The sequence below is a fragment of the Schistocerca americana genome, chromosome 1 (genome assembly GCF_021461395.2).
Source record: "Schistocerca americana isolate TAMUIC-IGC-003095 chromosome 1, iqSchAmer2.1, whole genome shotgun sequence".
Classification (NCBI taxonomy): Eukaryota; Metazoa; Arthropoda; class Insecta; order Orthoptera; family Acrididae; genus Schistocerca; species Schistocerca americana.
In genome coordinates this window covers 320,389,734-320,409,058 of record NC_060119.1, presented here as the reverse complement: position 1 = coordinate 320,409,058, position 19,325 = coordinate 320,389,734, and the positions used below count along the sequence as shown (strand labels likewise).

Sequence of the window (19,325 nt, the reverse complement as noted above, 5' to 3'; positions counted from 1 at the left end):
GGTGTTGCTGGGCTGTGCCGCGACCAACAATAGGCGGCACATTTAAAAAATTATCAAACCCGTAAATCGGGAACAGAAGCATAAAAATCAATAGTGAATTAAGAAATTGTTCTTCTTTTTCAGTGATCCTGTGGCTGATAAAATTTGAATTAATTATACGTTTGTGCATTCGTAGGCGGATAGTTAATGTTAGTTAACATTGAAATTTAAACAGTTTGGTTCTTTCAAAATATCTTAAATGTGTAATGAAGTAGGTTTGATCAGTGATAAATGTCGGCTTGGCAATAATTAAAACATTTTCTGCTAATAGAGGTAATCTTGTGTTCTATGGCTAGTGCCGGGATAAAATTCAGTAAAAATATTTAACAAAAAAACCCACTGCATCTGGAAAGTGTATGCCAAGGCCGAATGATTTAAAGGACTCAATTCTCAACCTAATATTCTTAACCAGTTCATATGAGTTCACGTAAATATTATTTTTTCCTTAGATGTACGTAATTCTTAAAAAAGTAAAAATTTTTATTACCACACGAAAATAAGAGAGTGGTTCTACAACAAAGTTCGCACGAAAGAGAATTAACTTAAAAGCAAAAGGTAAAATTTATTATTCTTCTTTAACGAAATTTCAAATCAATTCCAATCATTTCGACGATTTCGTTAAACACAATATCGGCTGCTGCTCCTATCCTGGACTTGTGACTACATCAGTTGAACACTCGATGACTGGAAAACCGTGATCAAGTGAAAAGAGTTCCAATTTCAGTTAGTAAGAGCTGATGGTAGGGTTTGAGTGTGGTGCAGACCCCATGAAGCCACGGCCCCAAGTTGGCAATAAGGCACTGTGCAAGCTGGTGGTGGCTCCATAATGGTGTGGGCTGTGTTTACACGGAATAGACTGGGACCTCTGCTCCAACTGAACCATTCATTGACTGTAAATGGTTATATTCAGCTGTTTTGAGACCCACTGCAGCCAATCATGGACTTCAAGTTCCCAAACAATAATGGAATTTTCATGGATGACAATGCACCATGTCACTGGGCCTCAATTGTTTGCAATTGGTCCGAAGAACATTCTGGACAATTCGAGAGAATAGTTTGGCCACCAATCAAACATTTATGGGACTTAATCAAGAGGTCAGTCCATGCATAAAATCCTGCACTGGCAATACTTCTGCAATTATGGACAGCTGTAGGGGAAGCACAGCTCAATATTTCTGCATGGAACTTCCAATGACTTGGTGACTCCATGCCAAGTCGAGTTTCTGCACTACGCTGGGCAATACGTGGTCCAAAAGGATATTAGGAGGTATACCACAACTTTTGTCACCTCAGTGTAGATAGACAATGAGGCTATTACACTAGTGTATACATATTTTTAACTTACCATAATGTTAGCAGATAAATCATAATCAGTAGATTTTGTAGAAGAAACTGAAAAAGAATATTATGTGGCCTAACGTCCTGTATGATTTTACTTTCAATGACAATGGTCATGAAATCCTACAGACTTACATGAACTCTGGCCATTGTTAGTGATTTAACTGCATATAAAAGTGTCAAATGAGAGAAAGAAGAAAAAACATTACTAAACTTGGTTTGCAGGTAGCAATCCATCGCAAACCATCCTAGCTGTTGCTATATCGTGTACATCTCAGAAATTAAATATACCTTAGTGTGAAAATTGCTTGTGGTCATCTATGTAGGTTGCAGCAATGTTTCTTTGTAAGAGTGGATTGGGCGTCAGAGAGCTACTGCTCATTACTACATGTGGTGATATGGTTTGGCATTGTTGGTAATTTAATAGTGCTGTATAAAAGAGCTTCCTTACTTTAACTGTCAAATGTCAAAGTGTATATGCTAGGTATCCATTCTTTTGTGTCTGTGTTTCAAAATAAAAGCTGCAACAGGTTTTCATTTCAGGAAGTGAACTTTGTTAAGTTTTAACTTCATCATCTTTTCCCCAAAAATGATTTTTTCCCCAGGTTTTTCTATTATTAACGCAACTGAAGCGGAGAATGAGTGTTGCAGCAAAACAGCACAATCTCAATGTAAAAGAAATGAGACTGTTAACATTACTAAAGAACTGTGTATTGAGGCATATTAGTAAGTATCTGCTTTTCCACTTTGGACTGCATCTAACATTTTGGTAAGTTTCATCAAAATCAATCAACTCATTGTTAGTGGACAAGCAGTTTACATATATTCTCTCATCCCTCATCTTCCCTTTCTTCCCTTCACTATGGAAGATGAGGGATGAGAGAACTGACCTACCCCTCTGTCACCACTTTCATTGCTCCCTAGTGTATGTAAATGAGAAGCCTTCGTCAGTGAGAAAGTCTACACTGTTACCACAATAGCATGCTAATAGCCATAGGTGCTGTCCACACAGCATTGTAAGAAGCAATGATTACCAAATACCTGTCGTCAACAGTGTTTATATGGCAACATTGCCCTTAATTCTTGATACTATCAGCATGCTATCACAATAGTTTGTCTGGTTCAGCCGAATACATGCAGTCCTAAGGCTTCCAACTTATGATGACTGAGATGTAGGTCAAGATCAGTAGCGGGGAAAGCATGTGAAAAAATGGGAGGGGGTAATTTTCTACGAGGTTCGTCCAGTAATTAAATTCCCCAGTTTAATTTCTTTGCAAAAAGAACTTTGCCCTTGATATTTGAGTACTGGCAAGACTGATTAGTATGTGCTGACAATGCTCACACCAACTTACAGTGCATACTTTAGCATGGAGTTACCACTACAAAATGTGTGTGCTTGTGAGCAGAACTCTGTCATTCAATTTTTTGCAGCAAAATGAGTACCCACTGTTGGTATCCATTGAGAGTTAACCTCTATCCGATGTGTACAATTTATGGAAGGGCATGATGATGTAAATGATGGCCAGCACACAGGAATGCCTACTACAGAAACATATGATGATCCATTATTGCAACTTGCAGTATTTTGGAGGAAGATCGTAATGTTAGTATTGACAACATCCTAATTCGGATACCTCCTGGGGCTGCAATTGGATGCTCGGACATTGCAAAGATTCTCATAGACCATCTTAATTACTGCAAAGTTTGTGGAAGATGGGTGACACATTTGCTGAATGACATCCACAAGCAGCAATAGATGGACTTGGCCAGAATGTTTCTAGAAATACATCAGTGAGAGGGAGATCTACTCTTGAAATGGCTTGTCACTGGGCATGAGACCCGTGTTTATCACTTCACTCCTCAGCAAAATGTCAGGGCATGGCGTGGAAGAAACCTGGTGAATGTGCCCCGAAAAAAGCTAAGGTCACACATTTGGCAGGGAAAGGTATGTCAATCATATTGAGACAGTCAGGGGGTTTTGTCCATTCACTATTTGCCTCGCAACACCACAATGAATGCAGAGAGGTACTCTAATGACTTGAGGAATCTGTGCGCTGTAATCAAAAGAAAATGTTCTGAACTTTTGTCTCACAAAGTTCTCTTCCTTCATGACAATGATCTACCTCATACAGCTTGAATGACCCAGGCAGAGCTTGGAAGATTTATATGGAAAGTGGTCCCTCATCCTCCATATTCACCAGGTCTTACCCTAACTGATTTTCACATGTTCCCCCAACTCAAAGATCACCTTGGAGGTAAGCACTTCAACATTGATCAAGAAGTTATATCATAGTGAACAGCTGGTCACATGCACAGGAGCTAACCTGCTACAAAACAGATTTGGAATAACTTTTGTTAATGATTCTAGGTCAACAGGAAGTACGCCGTATGTTTTAATGTGTGAGTTTGCAAGTATCAAAATGCAGCCACAAAGGAATAAGCAGAAATTTTCATAGCATGTAAGAGGTAGGATACAAATTTTTGTGTGTTGAAGGGAAGTCTATAGATGTTAAGGTCATTTCCAGCAATATTATTAACAATCAACAAGAAAACAACAAGGAAGATACATTATTTAATTGGATAGATAAAAAAATCTACTCACCAAGCAGTCGCAGTACACACACATAAAAAACTGTTGTGATTGGTAAGCTTTTGGAGCCAGTGGCTCCTTCTTCAGGCAGGGGGGTTGAAGGGGAAGGAAGAAGGGTGAAGGAAAAGGTCTGCAGAGATCTAGGAAAAGGGATATATTTTGGGAAAGTCACCCAGAACCACAGGTCAGGGGAGACTTACTGTATGGGATGAGAAGGAAAGACTGATTGTTGGGAACTGCATCGGACTACATTTGAAAACATGAGAGCTTAAAGGTGGAAGACAGGGTAATATGCAAGACAGAGATTACCACTAAAACATTGTGCACGAGTTAATAAGAGTGAGTAAGCTAAGTGCACTGTACATAACGGATGTGAGAGGAGGCAGTGAAAAATAGATGAGAAAGACAATGAAAGATGGTGGTTGTCAATAACCAAGGATATGTTGTAGTGGTAGTTCCCACTTGCAGAGTTCTGAGAAACTGGTGTCTAGGGGAAGAATCCAGATGGTGCATGTGGTGAAACAGGCACCAAGATCACGAATGTCATGTTTTAGAGCATGCTCTGCAACAGGATATTGCAAGTTGCCAGTACATACCCTCTCCTATGCCCATTCATCCTAATTGATAATTTGGTGGTAGTCATGCCAATGTAGAAGGCTGACAGTGTTTACATAATAGCTGGTACATGACATGTGTCGGTTCGTAGGTGGCTCTCCCTTTGATAGTATATGTTTTACCAGTTACGTGGCTATTATAAGTGGTGATAGAAGGGTGCAAAGGGCAAGTCCTGCAGCAGGGACAGGCACAGTGGTAGGAGCTATAGGGTAGGGAGATGAGTGCAGAAGGAAAATAGGGTCTGACAAGAGTATTGCAAAGATTGGGAGGGTGATGGAAAGCAATTCTACATGCGGTGGGCAAAATTTCAGATAGAATGGATCTCGTATTGGGCACGATTTTAGGAAGTCATGGCCCTGTTGAAGAAGATGATTAACACATTCCAGACCGGGATAATAATTAGTCATCAATGGTATGCTCCGAAGCTGTTTTGTGGAAGGATCAGCAGTACCAGAATTGGATGTGATGGCCTGGGAAATCTGCTTTTTAACTAGGCTGGTGGGGTAATTACATGCAGTGAAGGATGAGGTGAGAATGGTGGTATACTGCTGTATAGAGTCTGCAACCAAACAAATACATTAGCCTCGGAAGACAAGGCTGTATGGGAGGGAACGTTTGACATGGAAAGGATGGCAATTGTCAAAAATGTAAGTACTGTTGTTTGCTGGTAGGCTTAATGTGGATGCAAATGTGCAGCTCGCCTTGGGTGAGGATGAGATCAACATCAAGGAAAGTGGCATGGGATTCAGAATAGGACCATGTGAAATTTATATGGGAGAAGGTATTCAGAGATTCCAGGAATTTTAGCAGGTCAGCCTCACCATGAGTCCATATGGTAAAGCTGTTATCAATATATCTTTATCTAAACCAAACCAAGGGCTGAAGACTTTTGCAGCCCAAGGAAGCCCCTTCCAAGTGACCCATGCAAAGGTTGGCATAGGAAGGAGCCATTCTGATTCCCGTGGCCAGACCCCTGATCTGTTTGTATGTCTGCTCCTCAAAGGTGAAGTAGTTGTTGGTAAGTATAAAGTTAATTATGGTGAGTAGGAAGGATGTCATAGGTTTGGAATCAGGTAGGCACTGACTGAGGAAATGTTCAGCAGCAGACAGACCATGTAATGGGGGATGTTGGTATAGAGGGAGCTGGTATCAATGGTGACAGGCAAGGTGTGTAGTGAGAGTGGGACGACCATGAATTATAGACGATCTAGAAAACGGTTGGTATCTTTGATGTTGGAGAGGAGTTTTTGTACTATGGGTTGCAGGCAATGATCAACCAAGGCAGATATACATTTGGTGGGTGCTTTGAAGCCAGCAACTATAGGACAGCCAGGAGGATTGGGTTTTTGGATCTAAGAAGAAGGTAAAAGGTGGGGTGGGGTGGGGGGGGGAGTGCGTGGTACGGGTGGAATGAGAAGTTCTACAGACTGAGGTGTTAGTCCTTGTGAGGGGCCGAGGTTAAGAGGGACTGCAGGTCAGTTTGAATCTCAGGGATTGATGGCAGATGCCATATGTAGAGTTGTCAGGCAGCTGGTGTAGACCTTCACTAACATATTCCTTTCAGTCAAGTACTACAGTGGTAGATCTTTTGTCTGCTGGGAGGATAATGATGAGTCATCAGCTTTTAGGGAACATAGAGCCTAGAGTTCTGCAGTGGACTGGTTAGGTCACGTTGTAGGGACCTGGGGGAGGGTTGCAAGGCAATGCTGGATGTGAGGAATTCTTGGAAGGCTCATAAGGAATGATTTTGAGGTAGTAGTGGTGGATCAAGTTAGGATCGTGGTCTGAACTGTTCAAGGCAGGGTTCAATGTCAGGTTTGCTGTTGGAAAGTGGTATTTCCAATGGATATTATGTGTGAAGGAAAGGAGGTCCTCCACCAAAGCAGCATGATTAAATGCAGACCCTTAGATAATACAACTATTTCAGGAGGGGAGAGTGCTTTAGATGAGAGGTTAAGGACACTACTGCTGTGACTGGTTCTTGGGATTATGGGTCATACTTGGTCTCGGACATAGTGGTGAACACTGGTGAACGCTGCGGGAAGTTAAGGAGGTTGGCCAAGTTCAGTTTGTAGGAGAGGAGTGGTGATTGATGGTGTAGCTGTTTAGGGAGCAGCAGAGGGACACAAAGGGAAATACCAGTGTTCAGGTAAATTAAGCAGGTAAGAGCAAGATATTGCTGTATTTTAAATTGTTGAAGAGCCTGGTGTAGGGTTGGATCGCATTCAGAAATGGGGACTTTCAATGTTAGGCTTTTTGGAGTAACTTCAAGGGACAAGAAGGTGTCAAGAAACAGAATGTGGAACCTTAGTTTTGATAGTGCATAGGCATGTTTTCAAAAGGAAAGGATGTAATATGAGATGGGATTCATCATGGCAAGAGATGACAGTTTGGAGAGTTAAAAATTGTGAGTGGCACAAAAAAATAAGCAGAGGAAGGAAAAGACAGAAAAATGGAAGAAAAGCAATGAAAAAGTTGAAAAATTAGAAATATTCATACAGAAATCATTAATAAGAGATAATGAGTGGGCGATCTATATTGATACGAAAAATGGCAAAAAAGGAAACATTGATTGGGAAAGTCATGGAAACAGACAAAATTTTAGAAACTGGGTAAACAGAAAGCGAAAGTCATAGAAGAAAATGTAAACTACTTAGCTTGGCAATCAAAGTGATGTAAGAGATGGCATTAAAAGTTGATCAGAGCGATTTGCCGAAAAACAAACCCACAAAAATGAGAAAGAAATACATATAAACAAGATAACTGGACGGTGGAAAAAAAACATAGCTGCAAAATCTGTGAATAAATCGGTGAAAGACAATCGGGAGAAGGCCATACAATGTAATGAGCCACAAATTGTTGTGAGCAAATTTGTAAATAACAATGAAATTGTTATATAAAAATAAAAATGAAAATGGACCCATCTATACACACAGAAATCAGAATTAGAAAAGATGTAGGGGCAAAGTGCTGGTTAATCTTGGTAACACAGATAAATAAACAAATGGATTAGTATATAAGATAAAAAACAGACAACAGTTTGAACAAGACAACATGCTCTACAACATGACATTTGTGCACCATCTGGATTCTTCCGCCAGACACCAGTTTCTCAGAACTCTGCAAGTGGGAACTACCACTACAACACATCCTCTGTTCTTGCCAACCACCTGTCATTAATTTACGTTACTTTATTACATCTCAGCTTTCCTTCACTGTAACTACCCTTTGCTTCACTCCATTTTAGTTTTCAACATCTTTCATTGTCTTTCCCATCTATTTTTCACCATCTCCTCTCACTTCCGTTTCATACAGTGCACTTAGCTTATTCACTCTTATTAACTTGTGCACAATGTTTTAGTAGTAATCTCTGTCTTGCATATTACCCTGTCTTCCACCTTTAAGCTCTCACGTTTTCAAATCTAGTCCAATGCAGTCCCCAACAATCAGTCTTTCCTTCTCATCCCATACAGTAAGTCTCCCCTCAACCCTTCTGCCTGAAGAAGGAGCCACTGGCTCCAAAAGCTTGCCAATCACAACAGTGTTTTATGCCACCTCTTGGTGAGTAGATTTTCTTTTATCTATCCAATTAAATAATTCCATCAATAATTGATTGTTTTCATTGGGAAGATACATTGATATATTTCTAAATATTTTAGTGTCTGCCTGGAATCAATGAATAGTTACCATGGTAATTTCTAACACATTTTTTCCTTATAGTTAGTAACAAGTAAAGCTCAGTATTTTAATTCTAAGTGCAGAATAACATAATATACTAAAATGTGAAAAAACTGCAAATATTCTATAATTATCTACGTTCTGCATCAACAATATTTGTTATACATGTGTACGAACATTTCCTGGCTCAAAATTGAAAATTAAAAGTTACCACTCAGATTTAGCAGACTGATGTGTGGCACGCACACAGACGTAACAGAACACAGTATTAAACCTTAACTACATTTGTGTGGTAATTTACTACATCACATGTCACTCTTTTGTTTACAGCTGCATTCCTAATGCAGCATTGCCACTTGGCTTCTGTGTAATCTTAGTACCAGATTCTTTTCCACTGTGCAGGTGCTTGCTAACCAGCAGCCATTAATTCCATACGTTTGTACCAGTTGGGGTCAACATCTACTCCACAAAACTATAAACATTACTTTCCTTATTTGTCTTCAGAAATTGTTTTTAATTGCTTTAGACAGGATGGGGCAACATTAAATGATGATCAAATTGATGAGGCAACATTAAATGATGATCAAATTTTGGAGTTATTGTTTGTTAGTGAAGACTGCTCACTCATTGGATACACCAGATTCTTTTTAAGATGCAGCTGAGTTTAGTGACTGTGAAACAGAAATATCTGATCATGAAACTGACAGTGGAACAGAGGATGATGAAGATGTAGAAGAACAGAATGTTCACAAGGAAGCCAAGAAATAGCAAGACAATCTGGCTATTTTTTATGGAAAAACTGTAAATAAAGACAGAAAGATGGTGCATTGATAGTTTATAAAACAACTTAATATGATATTGACCAAAGCACATATGAAAGAGAAAAAATTGAATCCCGGAAAATTTTTTAGAGACTTGCAGACTGCTATGAACAAAGTTCATTGCACAAACTTTCAAAATGATAGCAGGGTCAACAAATCTGCTGCACAAGTCCCAAGCAGGCCCAAGTCGGTCAAAACAGACGAAGATGTCATGCTGCCATGTATGTCCAAACATAATAGACACAAACACCACAAAAGTTCTAATTGTCAAAAATGTATGTGCAAAATGCATTCCAATGACAAAAAGGTATATCTTGACCCTGATGAACAAATACAGATGCTTAGACAATTCATTCATGTACCCACAGCCACTTTTTTAATTGAAAGTCATCGTTTTTTCTTTATAGTTTACTTAACTGATCTTTATCTGATCTCAAAACATGTTTCTGAATGTTGTTGAAGTAGATTTTCTTTGTTTTTTAACTCTGTTTACGAGGTTAATGTTAATGGAAGAGCCTTAATTATTGGTAAGATCATGTTTTGTTTTTTAATAGATTGATTTATGATACATGGTAGTCTTTCTTTCACTGATTCTTTAACAATAAATTATAGAAGCATGGAAGTAAATAAGTTCAAGACAATTTTTGTTTTGGGGTTGAAATCTATCTCACAAAGTTAATAACATCAGTCTAAATACAGAGTGTAGTTAAGGATTAATTAGTTTTTGAGCCTAGGCTCTCTTTTTTACAGAAAGTACATACACACACACACACACACACACACACACACACACACACACATACACACACTGTAGCTGTTGTGACATTGATTATTAGAGATCAGTCGCTTAGGCTGATGGATGTGGGGAGGGGATAGGGTAGGATGCACCAGACAAGGAAGGGATAGCGTGGTATTGCAAGTTAGGAGTGGGAAAGACAGATGTCTCAGCAGCTACAAAAAATACAAAAGAAGGCAGGAGGGGAATGGGGTTGAGCTTATAAGAGATATTGGGGAGGGGGGGGGGGGGGGAGGAGATAAAGGCATTTCTTTTATTGCTATAAAATTAAACTTTAGTGAATTTACTTACCCTTCTCTGTACTTGAAGTGTTTGAAAGCAAGATTTTCAATGTAACCCACAAGATCATCTTGACCTGGATGAAATGGCAACTGTTTCAATACTTCTATCAACACCAAACAGAATATGAACTCTACTGCCAAATCTCGACGCTCCTGTAGTATGTCAGCTTCACTTCGTTCTGTAGTTTCAGTGCTGCAAATTGAAATCTAGTCATTTAATGTTTTCCACATAAATTTACAAATTATGGCGAATACATTATTTTTTGAGGAAAAATAAATAAGTTTTCATGAGAAATGAAACTGCACTTGATGAACAGATAAAACTGGCCATCTACATCTACACTCTGCAAACCACCGAGAGGTGCACGGTAGGGAGTACGTCCCATTGTACCCGTTATTAGGGTTTCTTCCTGTTCCATTCACATAAGGAGTGTGGGAAGAATTACTGACTGAATGCCTCAGTGCGTGCATAAGTTACTCTAATCTTATCCTCATGATCCCTATGTGAGTGTTACATAAGGGGTTGTAGTATATTCATCGAGTACATATTTAAAGCTGGTTCTTGAAACTTTGTTAATAGACTTTCTCGGGGTAGCATATGTCTGTACTCACGAATCTGCCAGTTCAGCTCCTTCAGTATCTCTGTGACACACTCCCATGGATTAAACAAATCTGTGACCATTTGTGCTGCCCTTCATTCAGTATCACCTGTTGGTTCTATCTGGTACAAGTAGCATACACTTCTTGTAAAAAGGCACAGGTCACATCTACCTATAAGAAGGATAGTAGAAGTTGTCTACAAAACTACTGTCCAATATCGTTGACATCAGTTAGTTGTAGAATCTTAGAACACATTCCAAGCTCAAACATAGTGAGGTATCTAGAACAGAATGACCTCTTCGATGCAAACCAGTCTGGATTTCGAAAACATTGATCATGTGAAACCCAACTCCAACTTTTCTCACATGACATACTTTGGATCAAGGCAACCATATACATGCAGTGTTTCTTGATTTCTGAAATGCAATACTTTAGAACCGGTCATACAAGTGATTAGTAAGCAATCCCTTTTGCAGAGTGACGGCACTTCTTCAGTACTCTATTAGTAAACCAAAGTCTACTACCTGCTTTACCCACAACTGAATCTATGTGATCATTCCATTTCATATCCCAACAAAGTGTTCCACCCTGGTATTTGTATGAGTTGGCCTATTCGAACAGTGATTCAGTGATATTGCAGTCACAGGATACTACCTTTTTTTTTTTTTGCTTTGTGAGGTCCAAAATTTTACATTTCTGAACATTCAGAGTGAGTTGCCAATCTCTGCATCACATTGAAATCTTATCAAGTTGTCATTGAATATTTATGCAGCTTTTCTCAGATACAAAATGCCTGATTTTACTGTTAATATTGCCTGCAAGGTCATTAATATAAACACGAACAGCAAGGGTCCCATCACACTTGCCTGGGGCACACCTGAAATTACTTCTACATTTGACAATGATTCTCCATCCAAGGTAACATGCTGTTTCCTCCCATCCAAAAAGTTCTCAGTCCAGTCACAAATTTGACTTGATACCCTATATGATCATACTTCTGACAGTAAGCATAGGTGCAGTAATGAGTCAAATGCTTTTCAGAAATCAAGAAACACTGCATCTATATGGTTGCCTTGATCCCAAGTATGTCACGTGAGAAAAGTGGGAGTTGGGTTTCGCATGATCAATGTTTTCGAAATCCAAGCTGGTTGGCATCGAAGACGTCATTCTGTTCAAGATACCTCACTATGTTTGAGCTCAGATTCTATAGCAAATTGATGTCAGGGATATTGGACAGTAGTTTTGTAGGTAACTTCTACTACCCTTCTTATAGCTGGGTGTGACCTGTGCCTTTTTGCAAGAACTGGGCACAGTTTTTTGTTCAAGGGATCTATAATAGATTATAGTTAGTAGAGGGGCTAACTCAGCCACAAATTCAGTACAGAATATGACAGGGATTCCATCGGGGCCTGAAGCTCGGTTCAATTTTAATGATTTCAGCTGTATCTCAACACCACTGACACTAATATTTATTTCAACCATATTTTCAGTGGTATAAGGATTAAATTGGAGCAGTTCTCCTGGATTTTCCTTTGCAAAGGAACATTTGAAAATGGAATTAAGCATTTTGCTTTGCTACCCTCATTTTCAGTTCCTGTCTCATTTATTAGGGACTGGACACTAACTTTGGTGCCACTAACGGCCTTTACATATGACCAAAATTTCTCAGGATTTTGTGAAATGTCCTTTAACCGTATTCTGCTGTGGTAGTCATGGAAGGCATCATGCATTGGTCTCTTGACAGCGAATGCATTTCACTCAGCATCCCTCTATCTATAACCCTACACTATGTTTTACAGCTATTTGCAGTAATCTGTTTCTCTAGAAGCTTTTTTACAATAGAGGGTTCCTCCCATTATTAGCTATTCTACTGCGTACATATCTATCCGGCATGTCGTCAAGTGTTCTTTTAAACTTGAGCCACATTTCCTCTCCATGCTCATGTATGTGCATAGACTCTGGAACTAATTATTGTCTCTCTTCAGAAAGTGATGACAAAAATTAACTGTAATAAAAAGCCAACATTGACAATTAAAAAAAATTCTCTCTCATTCTCCATGAACTGAAAAAGCAAGGCTGTGTTACATTTCGTCAATTGTTATGGAGTATTCTGATTAGTTAGTACATGGACAGAGCAAGTGATAGATCTCACATATTAATCTGATCAAGTAGCCTAAATTCTTATGTAACTAGCACTCATTATCAAACTTCCAGTACTCTCAAATATGTTATAAATTGCAAGTCCTAATACCATAACTGAGACTCCAGGACTGCTAATGTGAAGGACAGTTTTTCATGCTGTAACATATATTTCAAGAAGTGTCTCAAGTTACTGCATGTTGTACCACTGTAATTCCATACCAGACGTTGTTAATTCAAATGTTCACTGAAAGCTTAGAAAAAATAACAACAGCCTGGCCTCAATTCCACAGGGTATTTGAGGGAGAACAGTACAGGTCAAATACAAAAATTTAAGAATTTACTACTCAGAAATACAAATACCATGAAACTTCTACAAAGCACTAAAGGATATTTAAATCTTTTCCCAAGCTGCAGAATGCACATGCATTCTGACTGAGTATGTATAAATAACTTGGAAACTAATTTAAAAAATTGCCTCTTTTTCTGTCTGAGTACACTGAAAAATAATACAGATACACAAGTGCTAAGTATTGCATAATGTACAGGAAATATTTATAACTTACTAACCAGATAGAGTTCAAAAGGTGTGTTGTAGTTTTTAACAGCTTGCATACTGGCCTAACTACTGCCCATTGTTGTCTTGCCTCATATAATTGTTCAAGAACAGAAATCAGTGTGCCACCACATATTGTCTACATGTATGTTGCAAGTAGGAAAACATAAATAGATTCCACTTAAAGCAATGATTGTAAGATACATCTGAAGCCAGTAAATTTCTTACCAGGTATAACATTTACATATAATTTTTAATTGCTTCTAGAGAAGTAGAAACATGCATCAGGTGTGATGTTGTACTAGCATATATTGATCACCAATGAGCATTAATTAACTCAATCTTGGTTGCCCTACATCTAACAAACCAACTAATTGCAAACTGAAGTAGTACTTGGAAGATCAATATGTTAGACACTGTGAGTTTAGTTTTGTTTTCAAAAAAAATAGTTCTTACTGGGAGAAGGAAATAAGATTTTTGTTGATGTAGTCACAATTGTCACACATAATTTATTTTATCCAGTATAATATTGAGTCAGGCATCAATATTGTTCCCAAGGTGAAAAAAGGGCAATATGAGCTACATTTGGAGAATTTACCTTTTTCCTTTTAAATCTGTCTTCCTCTGTTCTGTTCCTCCAGCATCGATAACCTGTCTTTCATACCAAGCAAAAAGTGCTCTCAAAATAGATGGTAAGCAATGCTCAGCAACAGATCCAAAAGCAGTTAAAAGTTGATCAAACTGTGCATCTTCACCTCTCTGTAGAACTTTTGACAGTGGGCGCTCCTGTGGAATAGCAGAAATGGAAAACACTGTAGGAAGTAATCTAAAAAGACCAGAAGAAGTGACAACACTTAGCTATCTGATAAACGCCAGAGTAAAAATGAAATAGAATAAAAAGGCAAAAACTCCTGATATCATGACACATTGTGTGTTTATGTGGTGAGAGATGTAACTGCAACAGTTGCAAAATAATTACTGATAGACTTACTCAAATGATCAATACCAATATTTTCATGCTTTAGTAAATTAGTATTTTCATACTTAAGTAAATTAGTTTTACTTGTATTAAAGTGAATGGACTTCTACAGTCTCAAGCAAACAGTCTTTACAGCTTGCTCATCCAATCATCAAGCACAATCCTTAATTATCTCAAATGGATGCTTTATGCAGAGAGCAGTTTGCAAGTTTGTATTTCACACAATCCATAATACTGATTCCCCTACAATGAACAACAAATACAGCAGCCCACTGTTTGTTTTAAGTCACATACACAAAAGGAAGAAAGCCACAATTAATCTGATGATTAGTGTGCAGTGGAAACAAAACTTAAGCTGTAACTAAGGCATTTCTCCCATAAAAGCATTCCTCCCATGAAAGTTAATCTGTCAAGTTACCCCAGATATGTTAACAAAAAGTCAGTCATTAAGATAGGGGCACTGGCAGATTGAGAGTATGAGGTGAGGTGACCCATTACTCATGCCCATGTAACTCAGTGGGTAAGAGTGTTGCCTGCAAAAGGCATGGATGACTCTGGAATCATGTCTCAGTTTGACTAGCAGTTTTAACTTGTAGGGAAAGAACACCCCCCCCCCCCCCCCCCCACACACACACACACACAGAGAGAAAGAGAGAGAGAGAGAGAGAGAGAGAGAGAGAGAGAGAGAGAGAGAGAGAGAGATCTTGAAAAAAAGTTGTCGAGGCTCTTGTGATCACTTGTTGATGTATTCTCCGATGGGTTCTGTCTCATTATCTTCGGCTGTCATTTCTTTAAAATTTGAGAAAATGCATGACACAAAGCTATATTAATTTTTCTTTATTATCACAACCGGTTTTGGGAAAATATCATCCACACAGTATGACAGAAGATTAATATTACTCACATGTGATTACACACAGTGACATGGAAATCCTTTTGAACTATATACCCCTCAGCATGGTGCACTTTCTAACACAGAATAAGCAGTAAACCATTACACAGTAATTGTTTAATGATTTTTCTGACATTTCACCAGCACAAGTGGCTGGCATCATCACGACTTAATCCTCCATCGCTGGTATCAGAGTGGATATGAGCCCACTGCTGGAGATTACATGTACCTGTTGCGTGCCAATGTCTAATGGCTTTCCCCTGGTCATTATCACTGAGGTTCTCCCCTTGCTACCTGCAATGATTGTTTGCTGTAAGCAGGAATCCAGGATCTGTTTACCTTGATGCTTTCTTCTTTCTAGTTAAAACTGATGTTATCTTTCAAATTTCAGTAGTGTCCTGAACAAACAGGCGTGATAGTTCTGGTGACAGTATTTTTGCGACTGGGGTAGTATGTGCTTGGGTGTCTGTGTGGTATGTGCATTAATGTCCTCAAGAGCTAGTGAGTGCTATGTTCTGTTATGTGCGTATATGCAACACATCTGTCTGCTGTATGTCAGTGGCTGCCTTCCACTTATTTTATGTATTGTTCCATCCACAAATTTCCATTATTGTTACTAATTATGATCTAACAGAGATAACTGTGTTCTCTGCAAATTAAAAATGGCATTGTATTAAAGGGCACAATTCAAGAGTCAATCATATGTCACACCAAAAACGTTCATATGCAGGTTACAGGCACAGACAGAAGACAGACAATGATGAAAAGTATGAATACGGGCTACGTACAACACTCAACCAGAAACAAGGAACACTAGCTTCGGCTAAAAATTGAGTCAGTATTTATTTGTGCACTACTGTTGTTAGATTCTCAGCTAACTTGATTACAGCAGTTTCAAAATGGACTATCCAAGTAGTATTGATATGGAGGAGATGTGGCCACTGTCTGCAAACACAAAGGCATTTACAGAGAGCATAACAAAAATGTATGGCCAAACTTTCAGGAAACTATCCTCTCATGTAGAAGAAGGGATGTCAAATGGACTTGAGTCTGGAAACACAGGATTTTCACATAAGAACTCATTTGCTACATATTTTCATAGCACATTTGCCCATTGAAGAAATATGGAACTGAACCCATCAGCATACTAGACAGAATACTTTGGTAGATGAAAGTTTCAGAATGTCATCTTGGGTTAAATCTGGTTAAGTTGTAATTCTTATGTCTGTAAGTGGTATTTTGTGTCCCATTGCATTGAATCTGCTTCAAACATCCTCATCTTGGGATATCTCCTGATACAAATATAGTAGTGAAGCCACAGCTATATGCTAATTTGTACGTCAAATATGCATCTGCCAACATCACATTTGTGAACACTTCCATTAAACTATACCAGAAATCACATCTGTAATGAGTATTAGAAACATATATGTATTTGCTAAGTCCATAATGATAACTTAAATAGCTGATGGTATATTTAAGTGAGACAATGGAGAGAGCCACATTCCAACACAAGTGGTGATGCAAGTCACACGTCAAATTTACCTCCTGTGAAATGGAACACACAACACTGGCAATGACATCAATGAAGCATAAACAAGAGGGCTCCTTGGACACTTCATGTAAGAAAAGTATCCAGTGGTATGCTGGTACATTCTGTTCCTGTGTATTGCTATGATTAATGTGCTATAAAGAGTAGAAGAAAATGAGTTGTAAAATGGAAATGAAGTGTGTCCCAATGCATGTTCATAAGACACATTTTCTCCTCCTCCTCCTGCTCCTCATCCTCCCTCTCTCTCTCTCTCTCTCTCTCTCTCTCTCTCTCTATCTATCTATCTCTCTCTCTCTCTCTCTCTCTCTGCATGTGTGCATGAGTGAGTGAGTGTGTGTGTGTGTGTGTGTGTGTGTGTGTGTGTGTGTGTGTGTGTGTGTGTGGTTTTTTTTTCCAGAATGTGATGTGAAACTTTGTATCTTTCAGTTACCAGCATCAGGCAACTGCTTTGGCATGCAATGCACCATCTCACTGACAGAGGCTTATGAAACAAGTTCAAATACTGAGATGTCTTTCAATTATTGTGTGTTGATGATGCTAAGAGTAGTACCGCTTAATTAACTCAGCCATGGTATTCATATGAATAGATCTGATAACATTTTAACAAATGATAGGGAAAGTAACCATGTGATGCAACTACTGAGCCACCACAAATTGCCATTTCTGGGAACTGAAGCAATGTCTTTAGCAGACCCTAAATACGATGGGTAGGCACTAGAGGAAAGGCTCCTGTTAGGTGAATAATGGAAGATAGCAACCAGGAACAGGAAGAATACCAATGTTAACTTTCAGCAGATATGCCAAGAATAAAGTGGAGGATGATCTGCTAATATCAATGGAGGGCCTCTCTGGGGGGACATCACCTTGTAGAAACACAGCCTCTTTAGGCAGAGAGGCATACATGTTCGCAAAAAGCTGAGGGCTCTGCTGGAGGTGAAAATAAAACTGAGGGACTTGATGGGATCTCAAATATCCAAGCATTAGGACTGGAAATGATAGAAGCTCTTTCCACAACTGGACTGGGTGATAGGCCAGACCGAGAAGTGAAAATTACTACTGTACGCTGGACCACGTAAAGTTCAAATTCTTGTCTGGTGGTCAGATGAGGAAACTCCTCAAAGAACAAAAACAAAAGGAAGGTAAATAATTGTTTTAAACATAAATGGCTGGAACTAAAAGTCTTAACCTAAGACCACAAAGAAAAGGAGACAGTCTCAGAGTGAAGGGGTAATCATACCCCTTCTATCTCTAGGACAGGTGACAAGAGAATAAGGGAAGAGTCTAATACTGCACATCTCACAATAAATGGATTCAAAGAAAGCTGAGGCAGGAAATAGGGAAACATACCTATAGTACAGCAGTCTCAGTTTTCAGGATAGCAGTTATCCAACAAGGACATCTACCGACAAACGTCACCTTGCAATAGATGGAGCTTGTTCAGATGCCTCTCTTCAACAAGGCTGGGGATGGGAGAGGGTATGTCTCTCTGGACAAAGTGCTCTTATCTTTGTCTGTGGGAGTATGGGAATGGTGGAGCAACTTAACCAGATATATATCTCTGTGGAAAGGCAAAGCTGCAGGTCAAGGGAGTGGCTGAGCTCTTCAAGACTAAAAAGATAGACAATTTGGCTGCCAAAACTTCTTAAGATACTCCTCCAAAGACTCTGTTCGAGAAAATAAGGGTGTAGAACCAGAAGGTCTTCACAAAGGATTGGAGGGTGATTAACCAAAGAAGTAATTTACATAACTTTTTGGTCCACTCTAGTGGGTAGTTATGTCAAACAATGACATATGCTGATGGAGCCATCCTTAGCTGACGTCATGTACAGCGGAGGATCAGGAAGTAACACACAGTAATTTTTGTCTCACCTAGTATTGCATCTGGAATGTTGAAATTTCATGACAATACAGTTTGAAGTTTGCGCTAAGGATGGTATTTTGTCATACAGCTCTAACAAGAGATGTCTGAACCACAAAACAAACTTGGTTCACATGTTAGTGTCATTAACTTGCGAAAAGCAGGGAAGTGTAGTTCAATATTTGTGGTCCAAAAGGCATCAATTAGTGAAATTTACAGGGACATACATGACATATATAGGGACGATTGTATGGACCACAGCAATCTCTCCAGGTGGTGTGCACCCTTCCAAGAGGGCTGTGTGAACCTTAGTGATTTACCACGCTCTGGGCAGCCACTAACAGCTGCAACCCTAAAGAATGTTGGAGCCATTGAGGCTGCTATTTTGAACGATCAGCCTGAGCATCTGCGAACCTTATCAAAGCAGTTCAACATTTCCTATGGTGCACTGTACAATACTGCTCATGACATATCTAAGAAACTGACACACAATCACAAGGGCCAGTGAATTATGAGAAGCTTTGATCACTTAATGTATTATGTTGCAGAAGAGCACGATTTTCTGAAAGAAATCATCAGTGGTGATGAGTT

The 19,325-nt window shown here is 39.0% G+C and overlaps 1 protein-coding gene across 1 annotated transcript in view; it reads right to left on the bottom strand.

The window, feature by feature from the left end:
* The window catches only part of LOC124598646 (protein furry), a 1,150,963-nt gene that overhangs the window by 1,099,419 nt on the left and 32,219 nt on the right, over positions 1 to 19,325 (bottom strand). Inside the window, exons 6-7 of the mRNA XM_047136016.1 lie at positions 14,052 to 14,239; positions 10,169 to 10,351 (exon numbers count right to left, since the gene is read on the bottom strand). Of these exons, the coding sequence (XP_046991972.1) occupies positions 10,169 to 10,351; positions 14,052 to 14,239 (371 nt within the window). The remainder of the gene's footprint in view (positions 1 to 10,168; positions 10,352 to 14,051; positions 14,240 to 19,325) is intronic.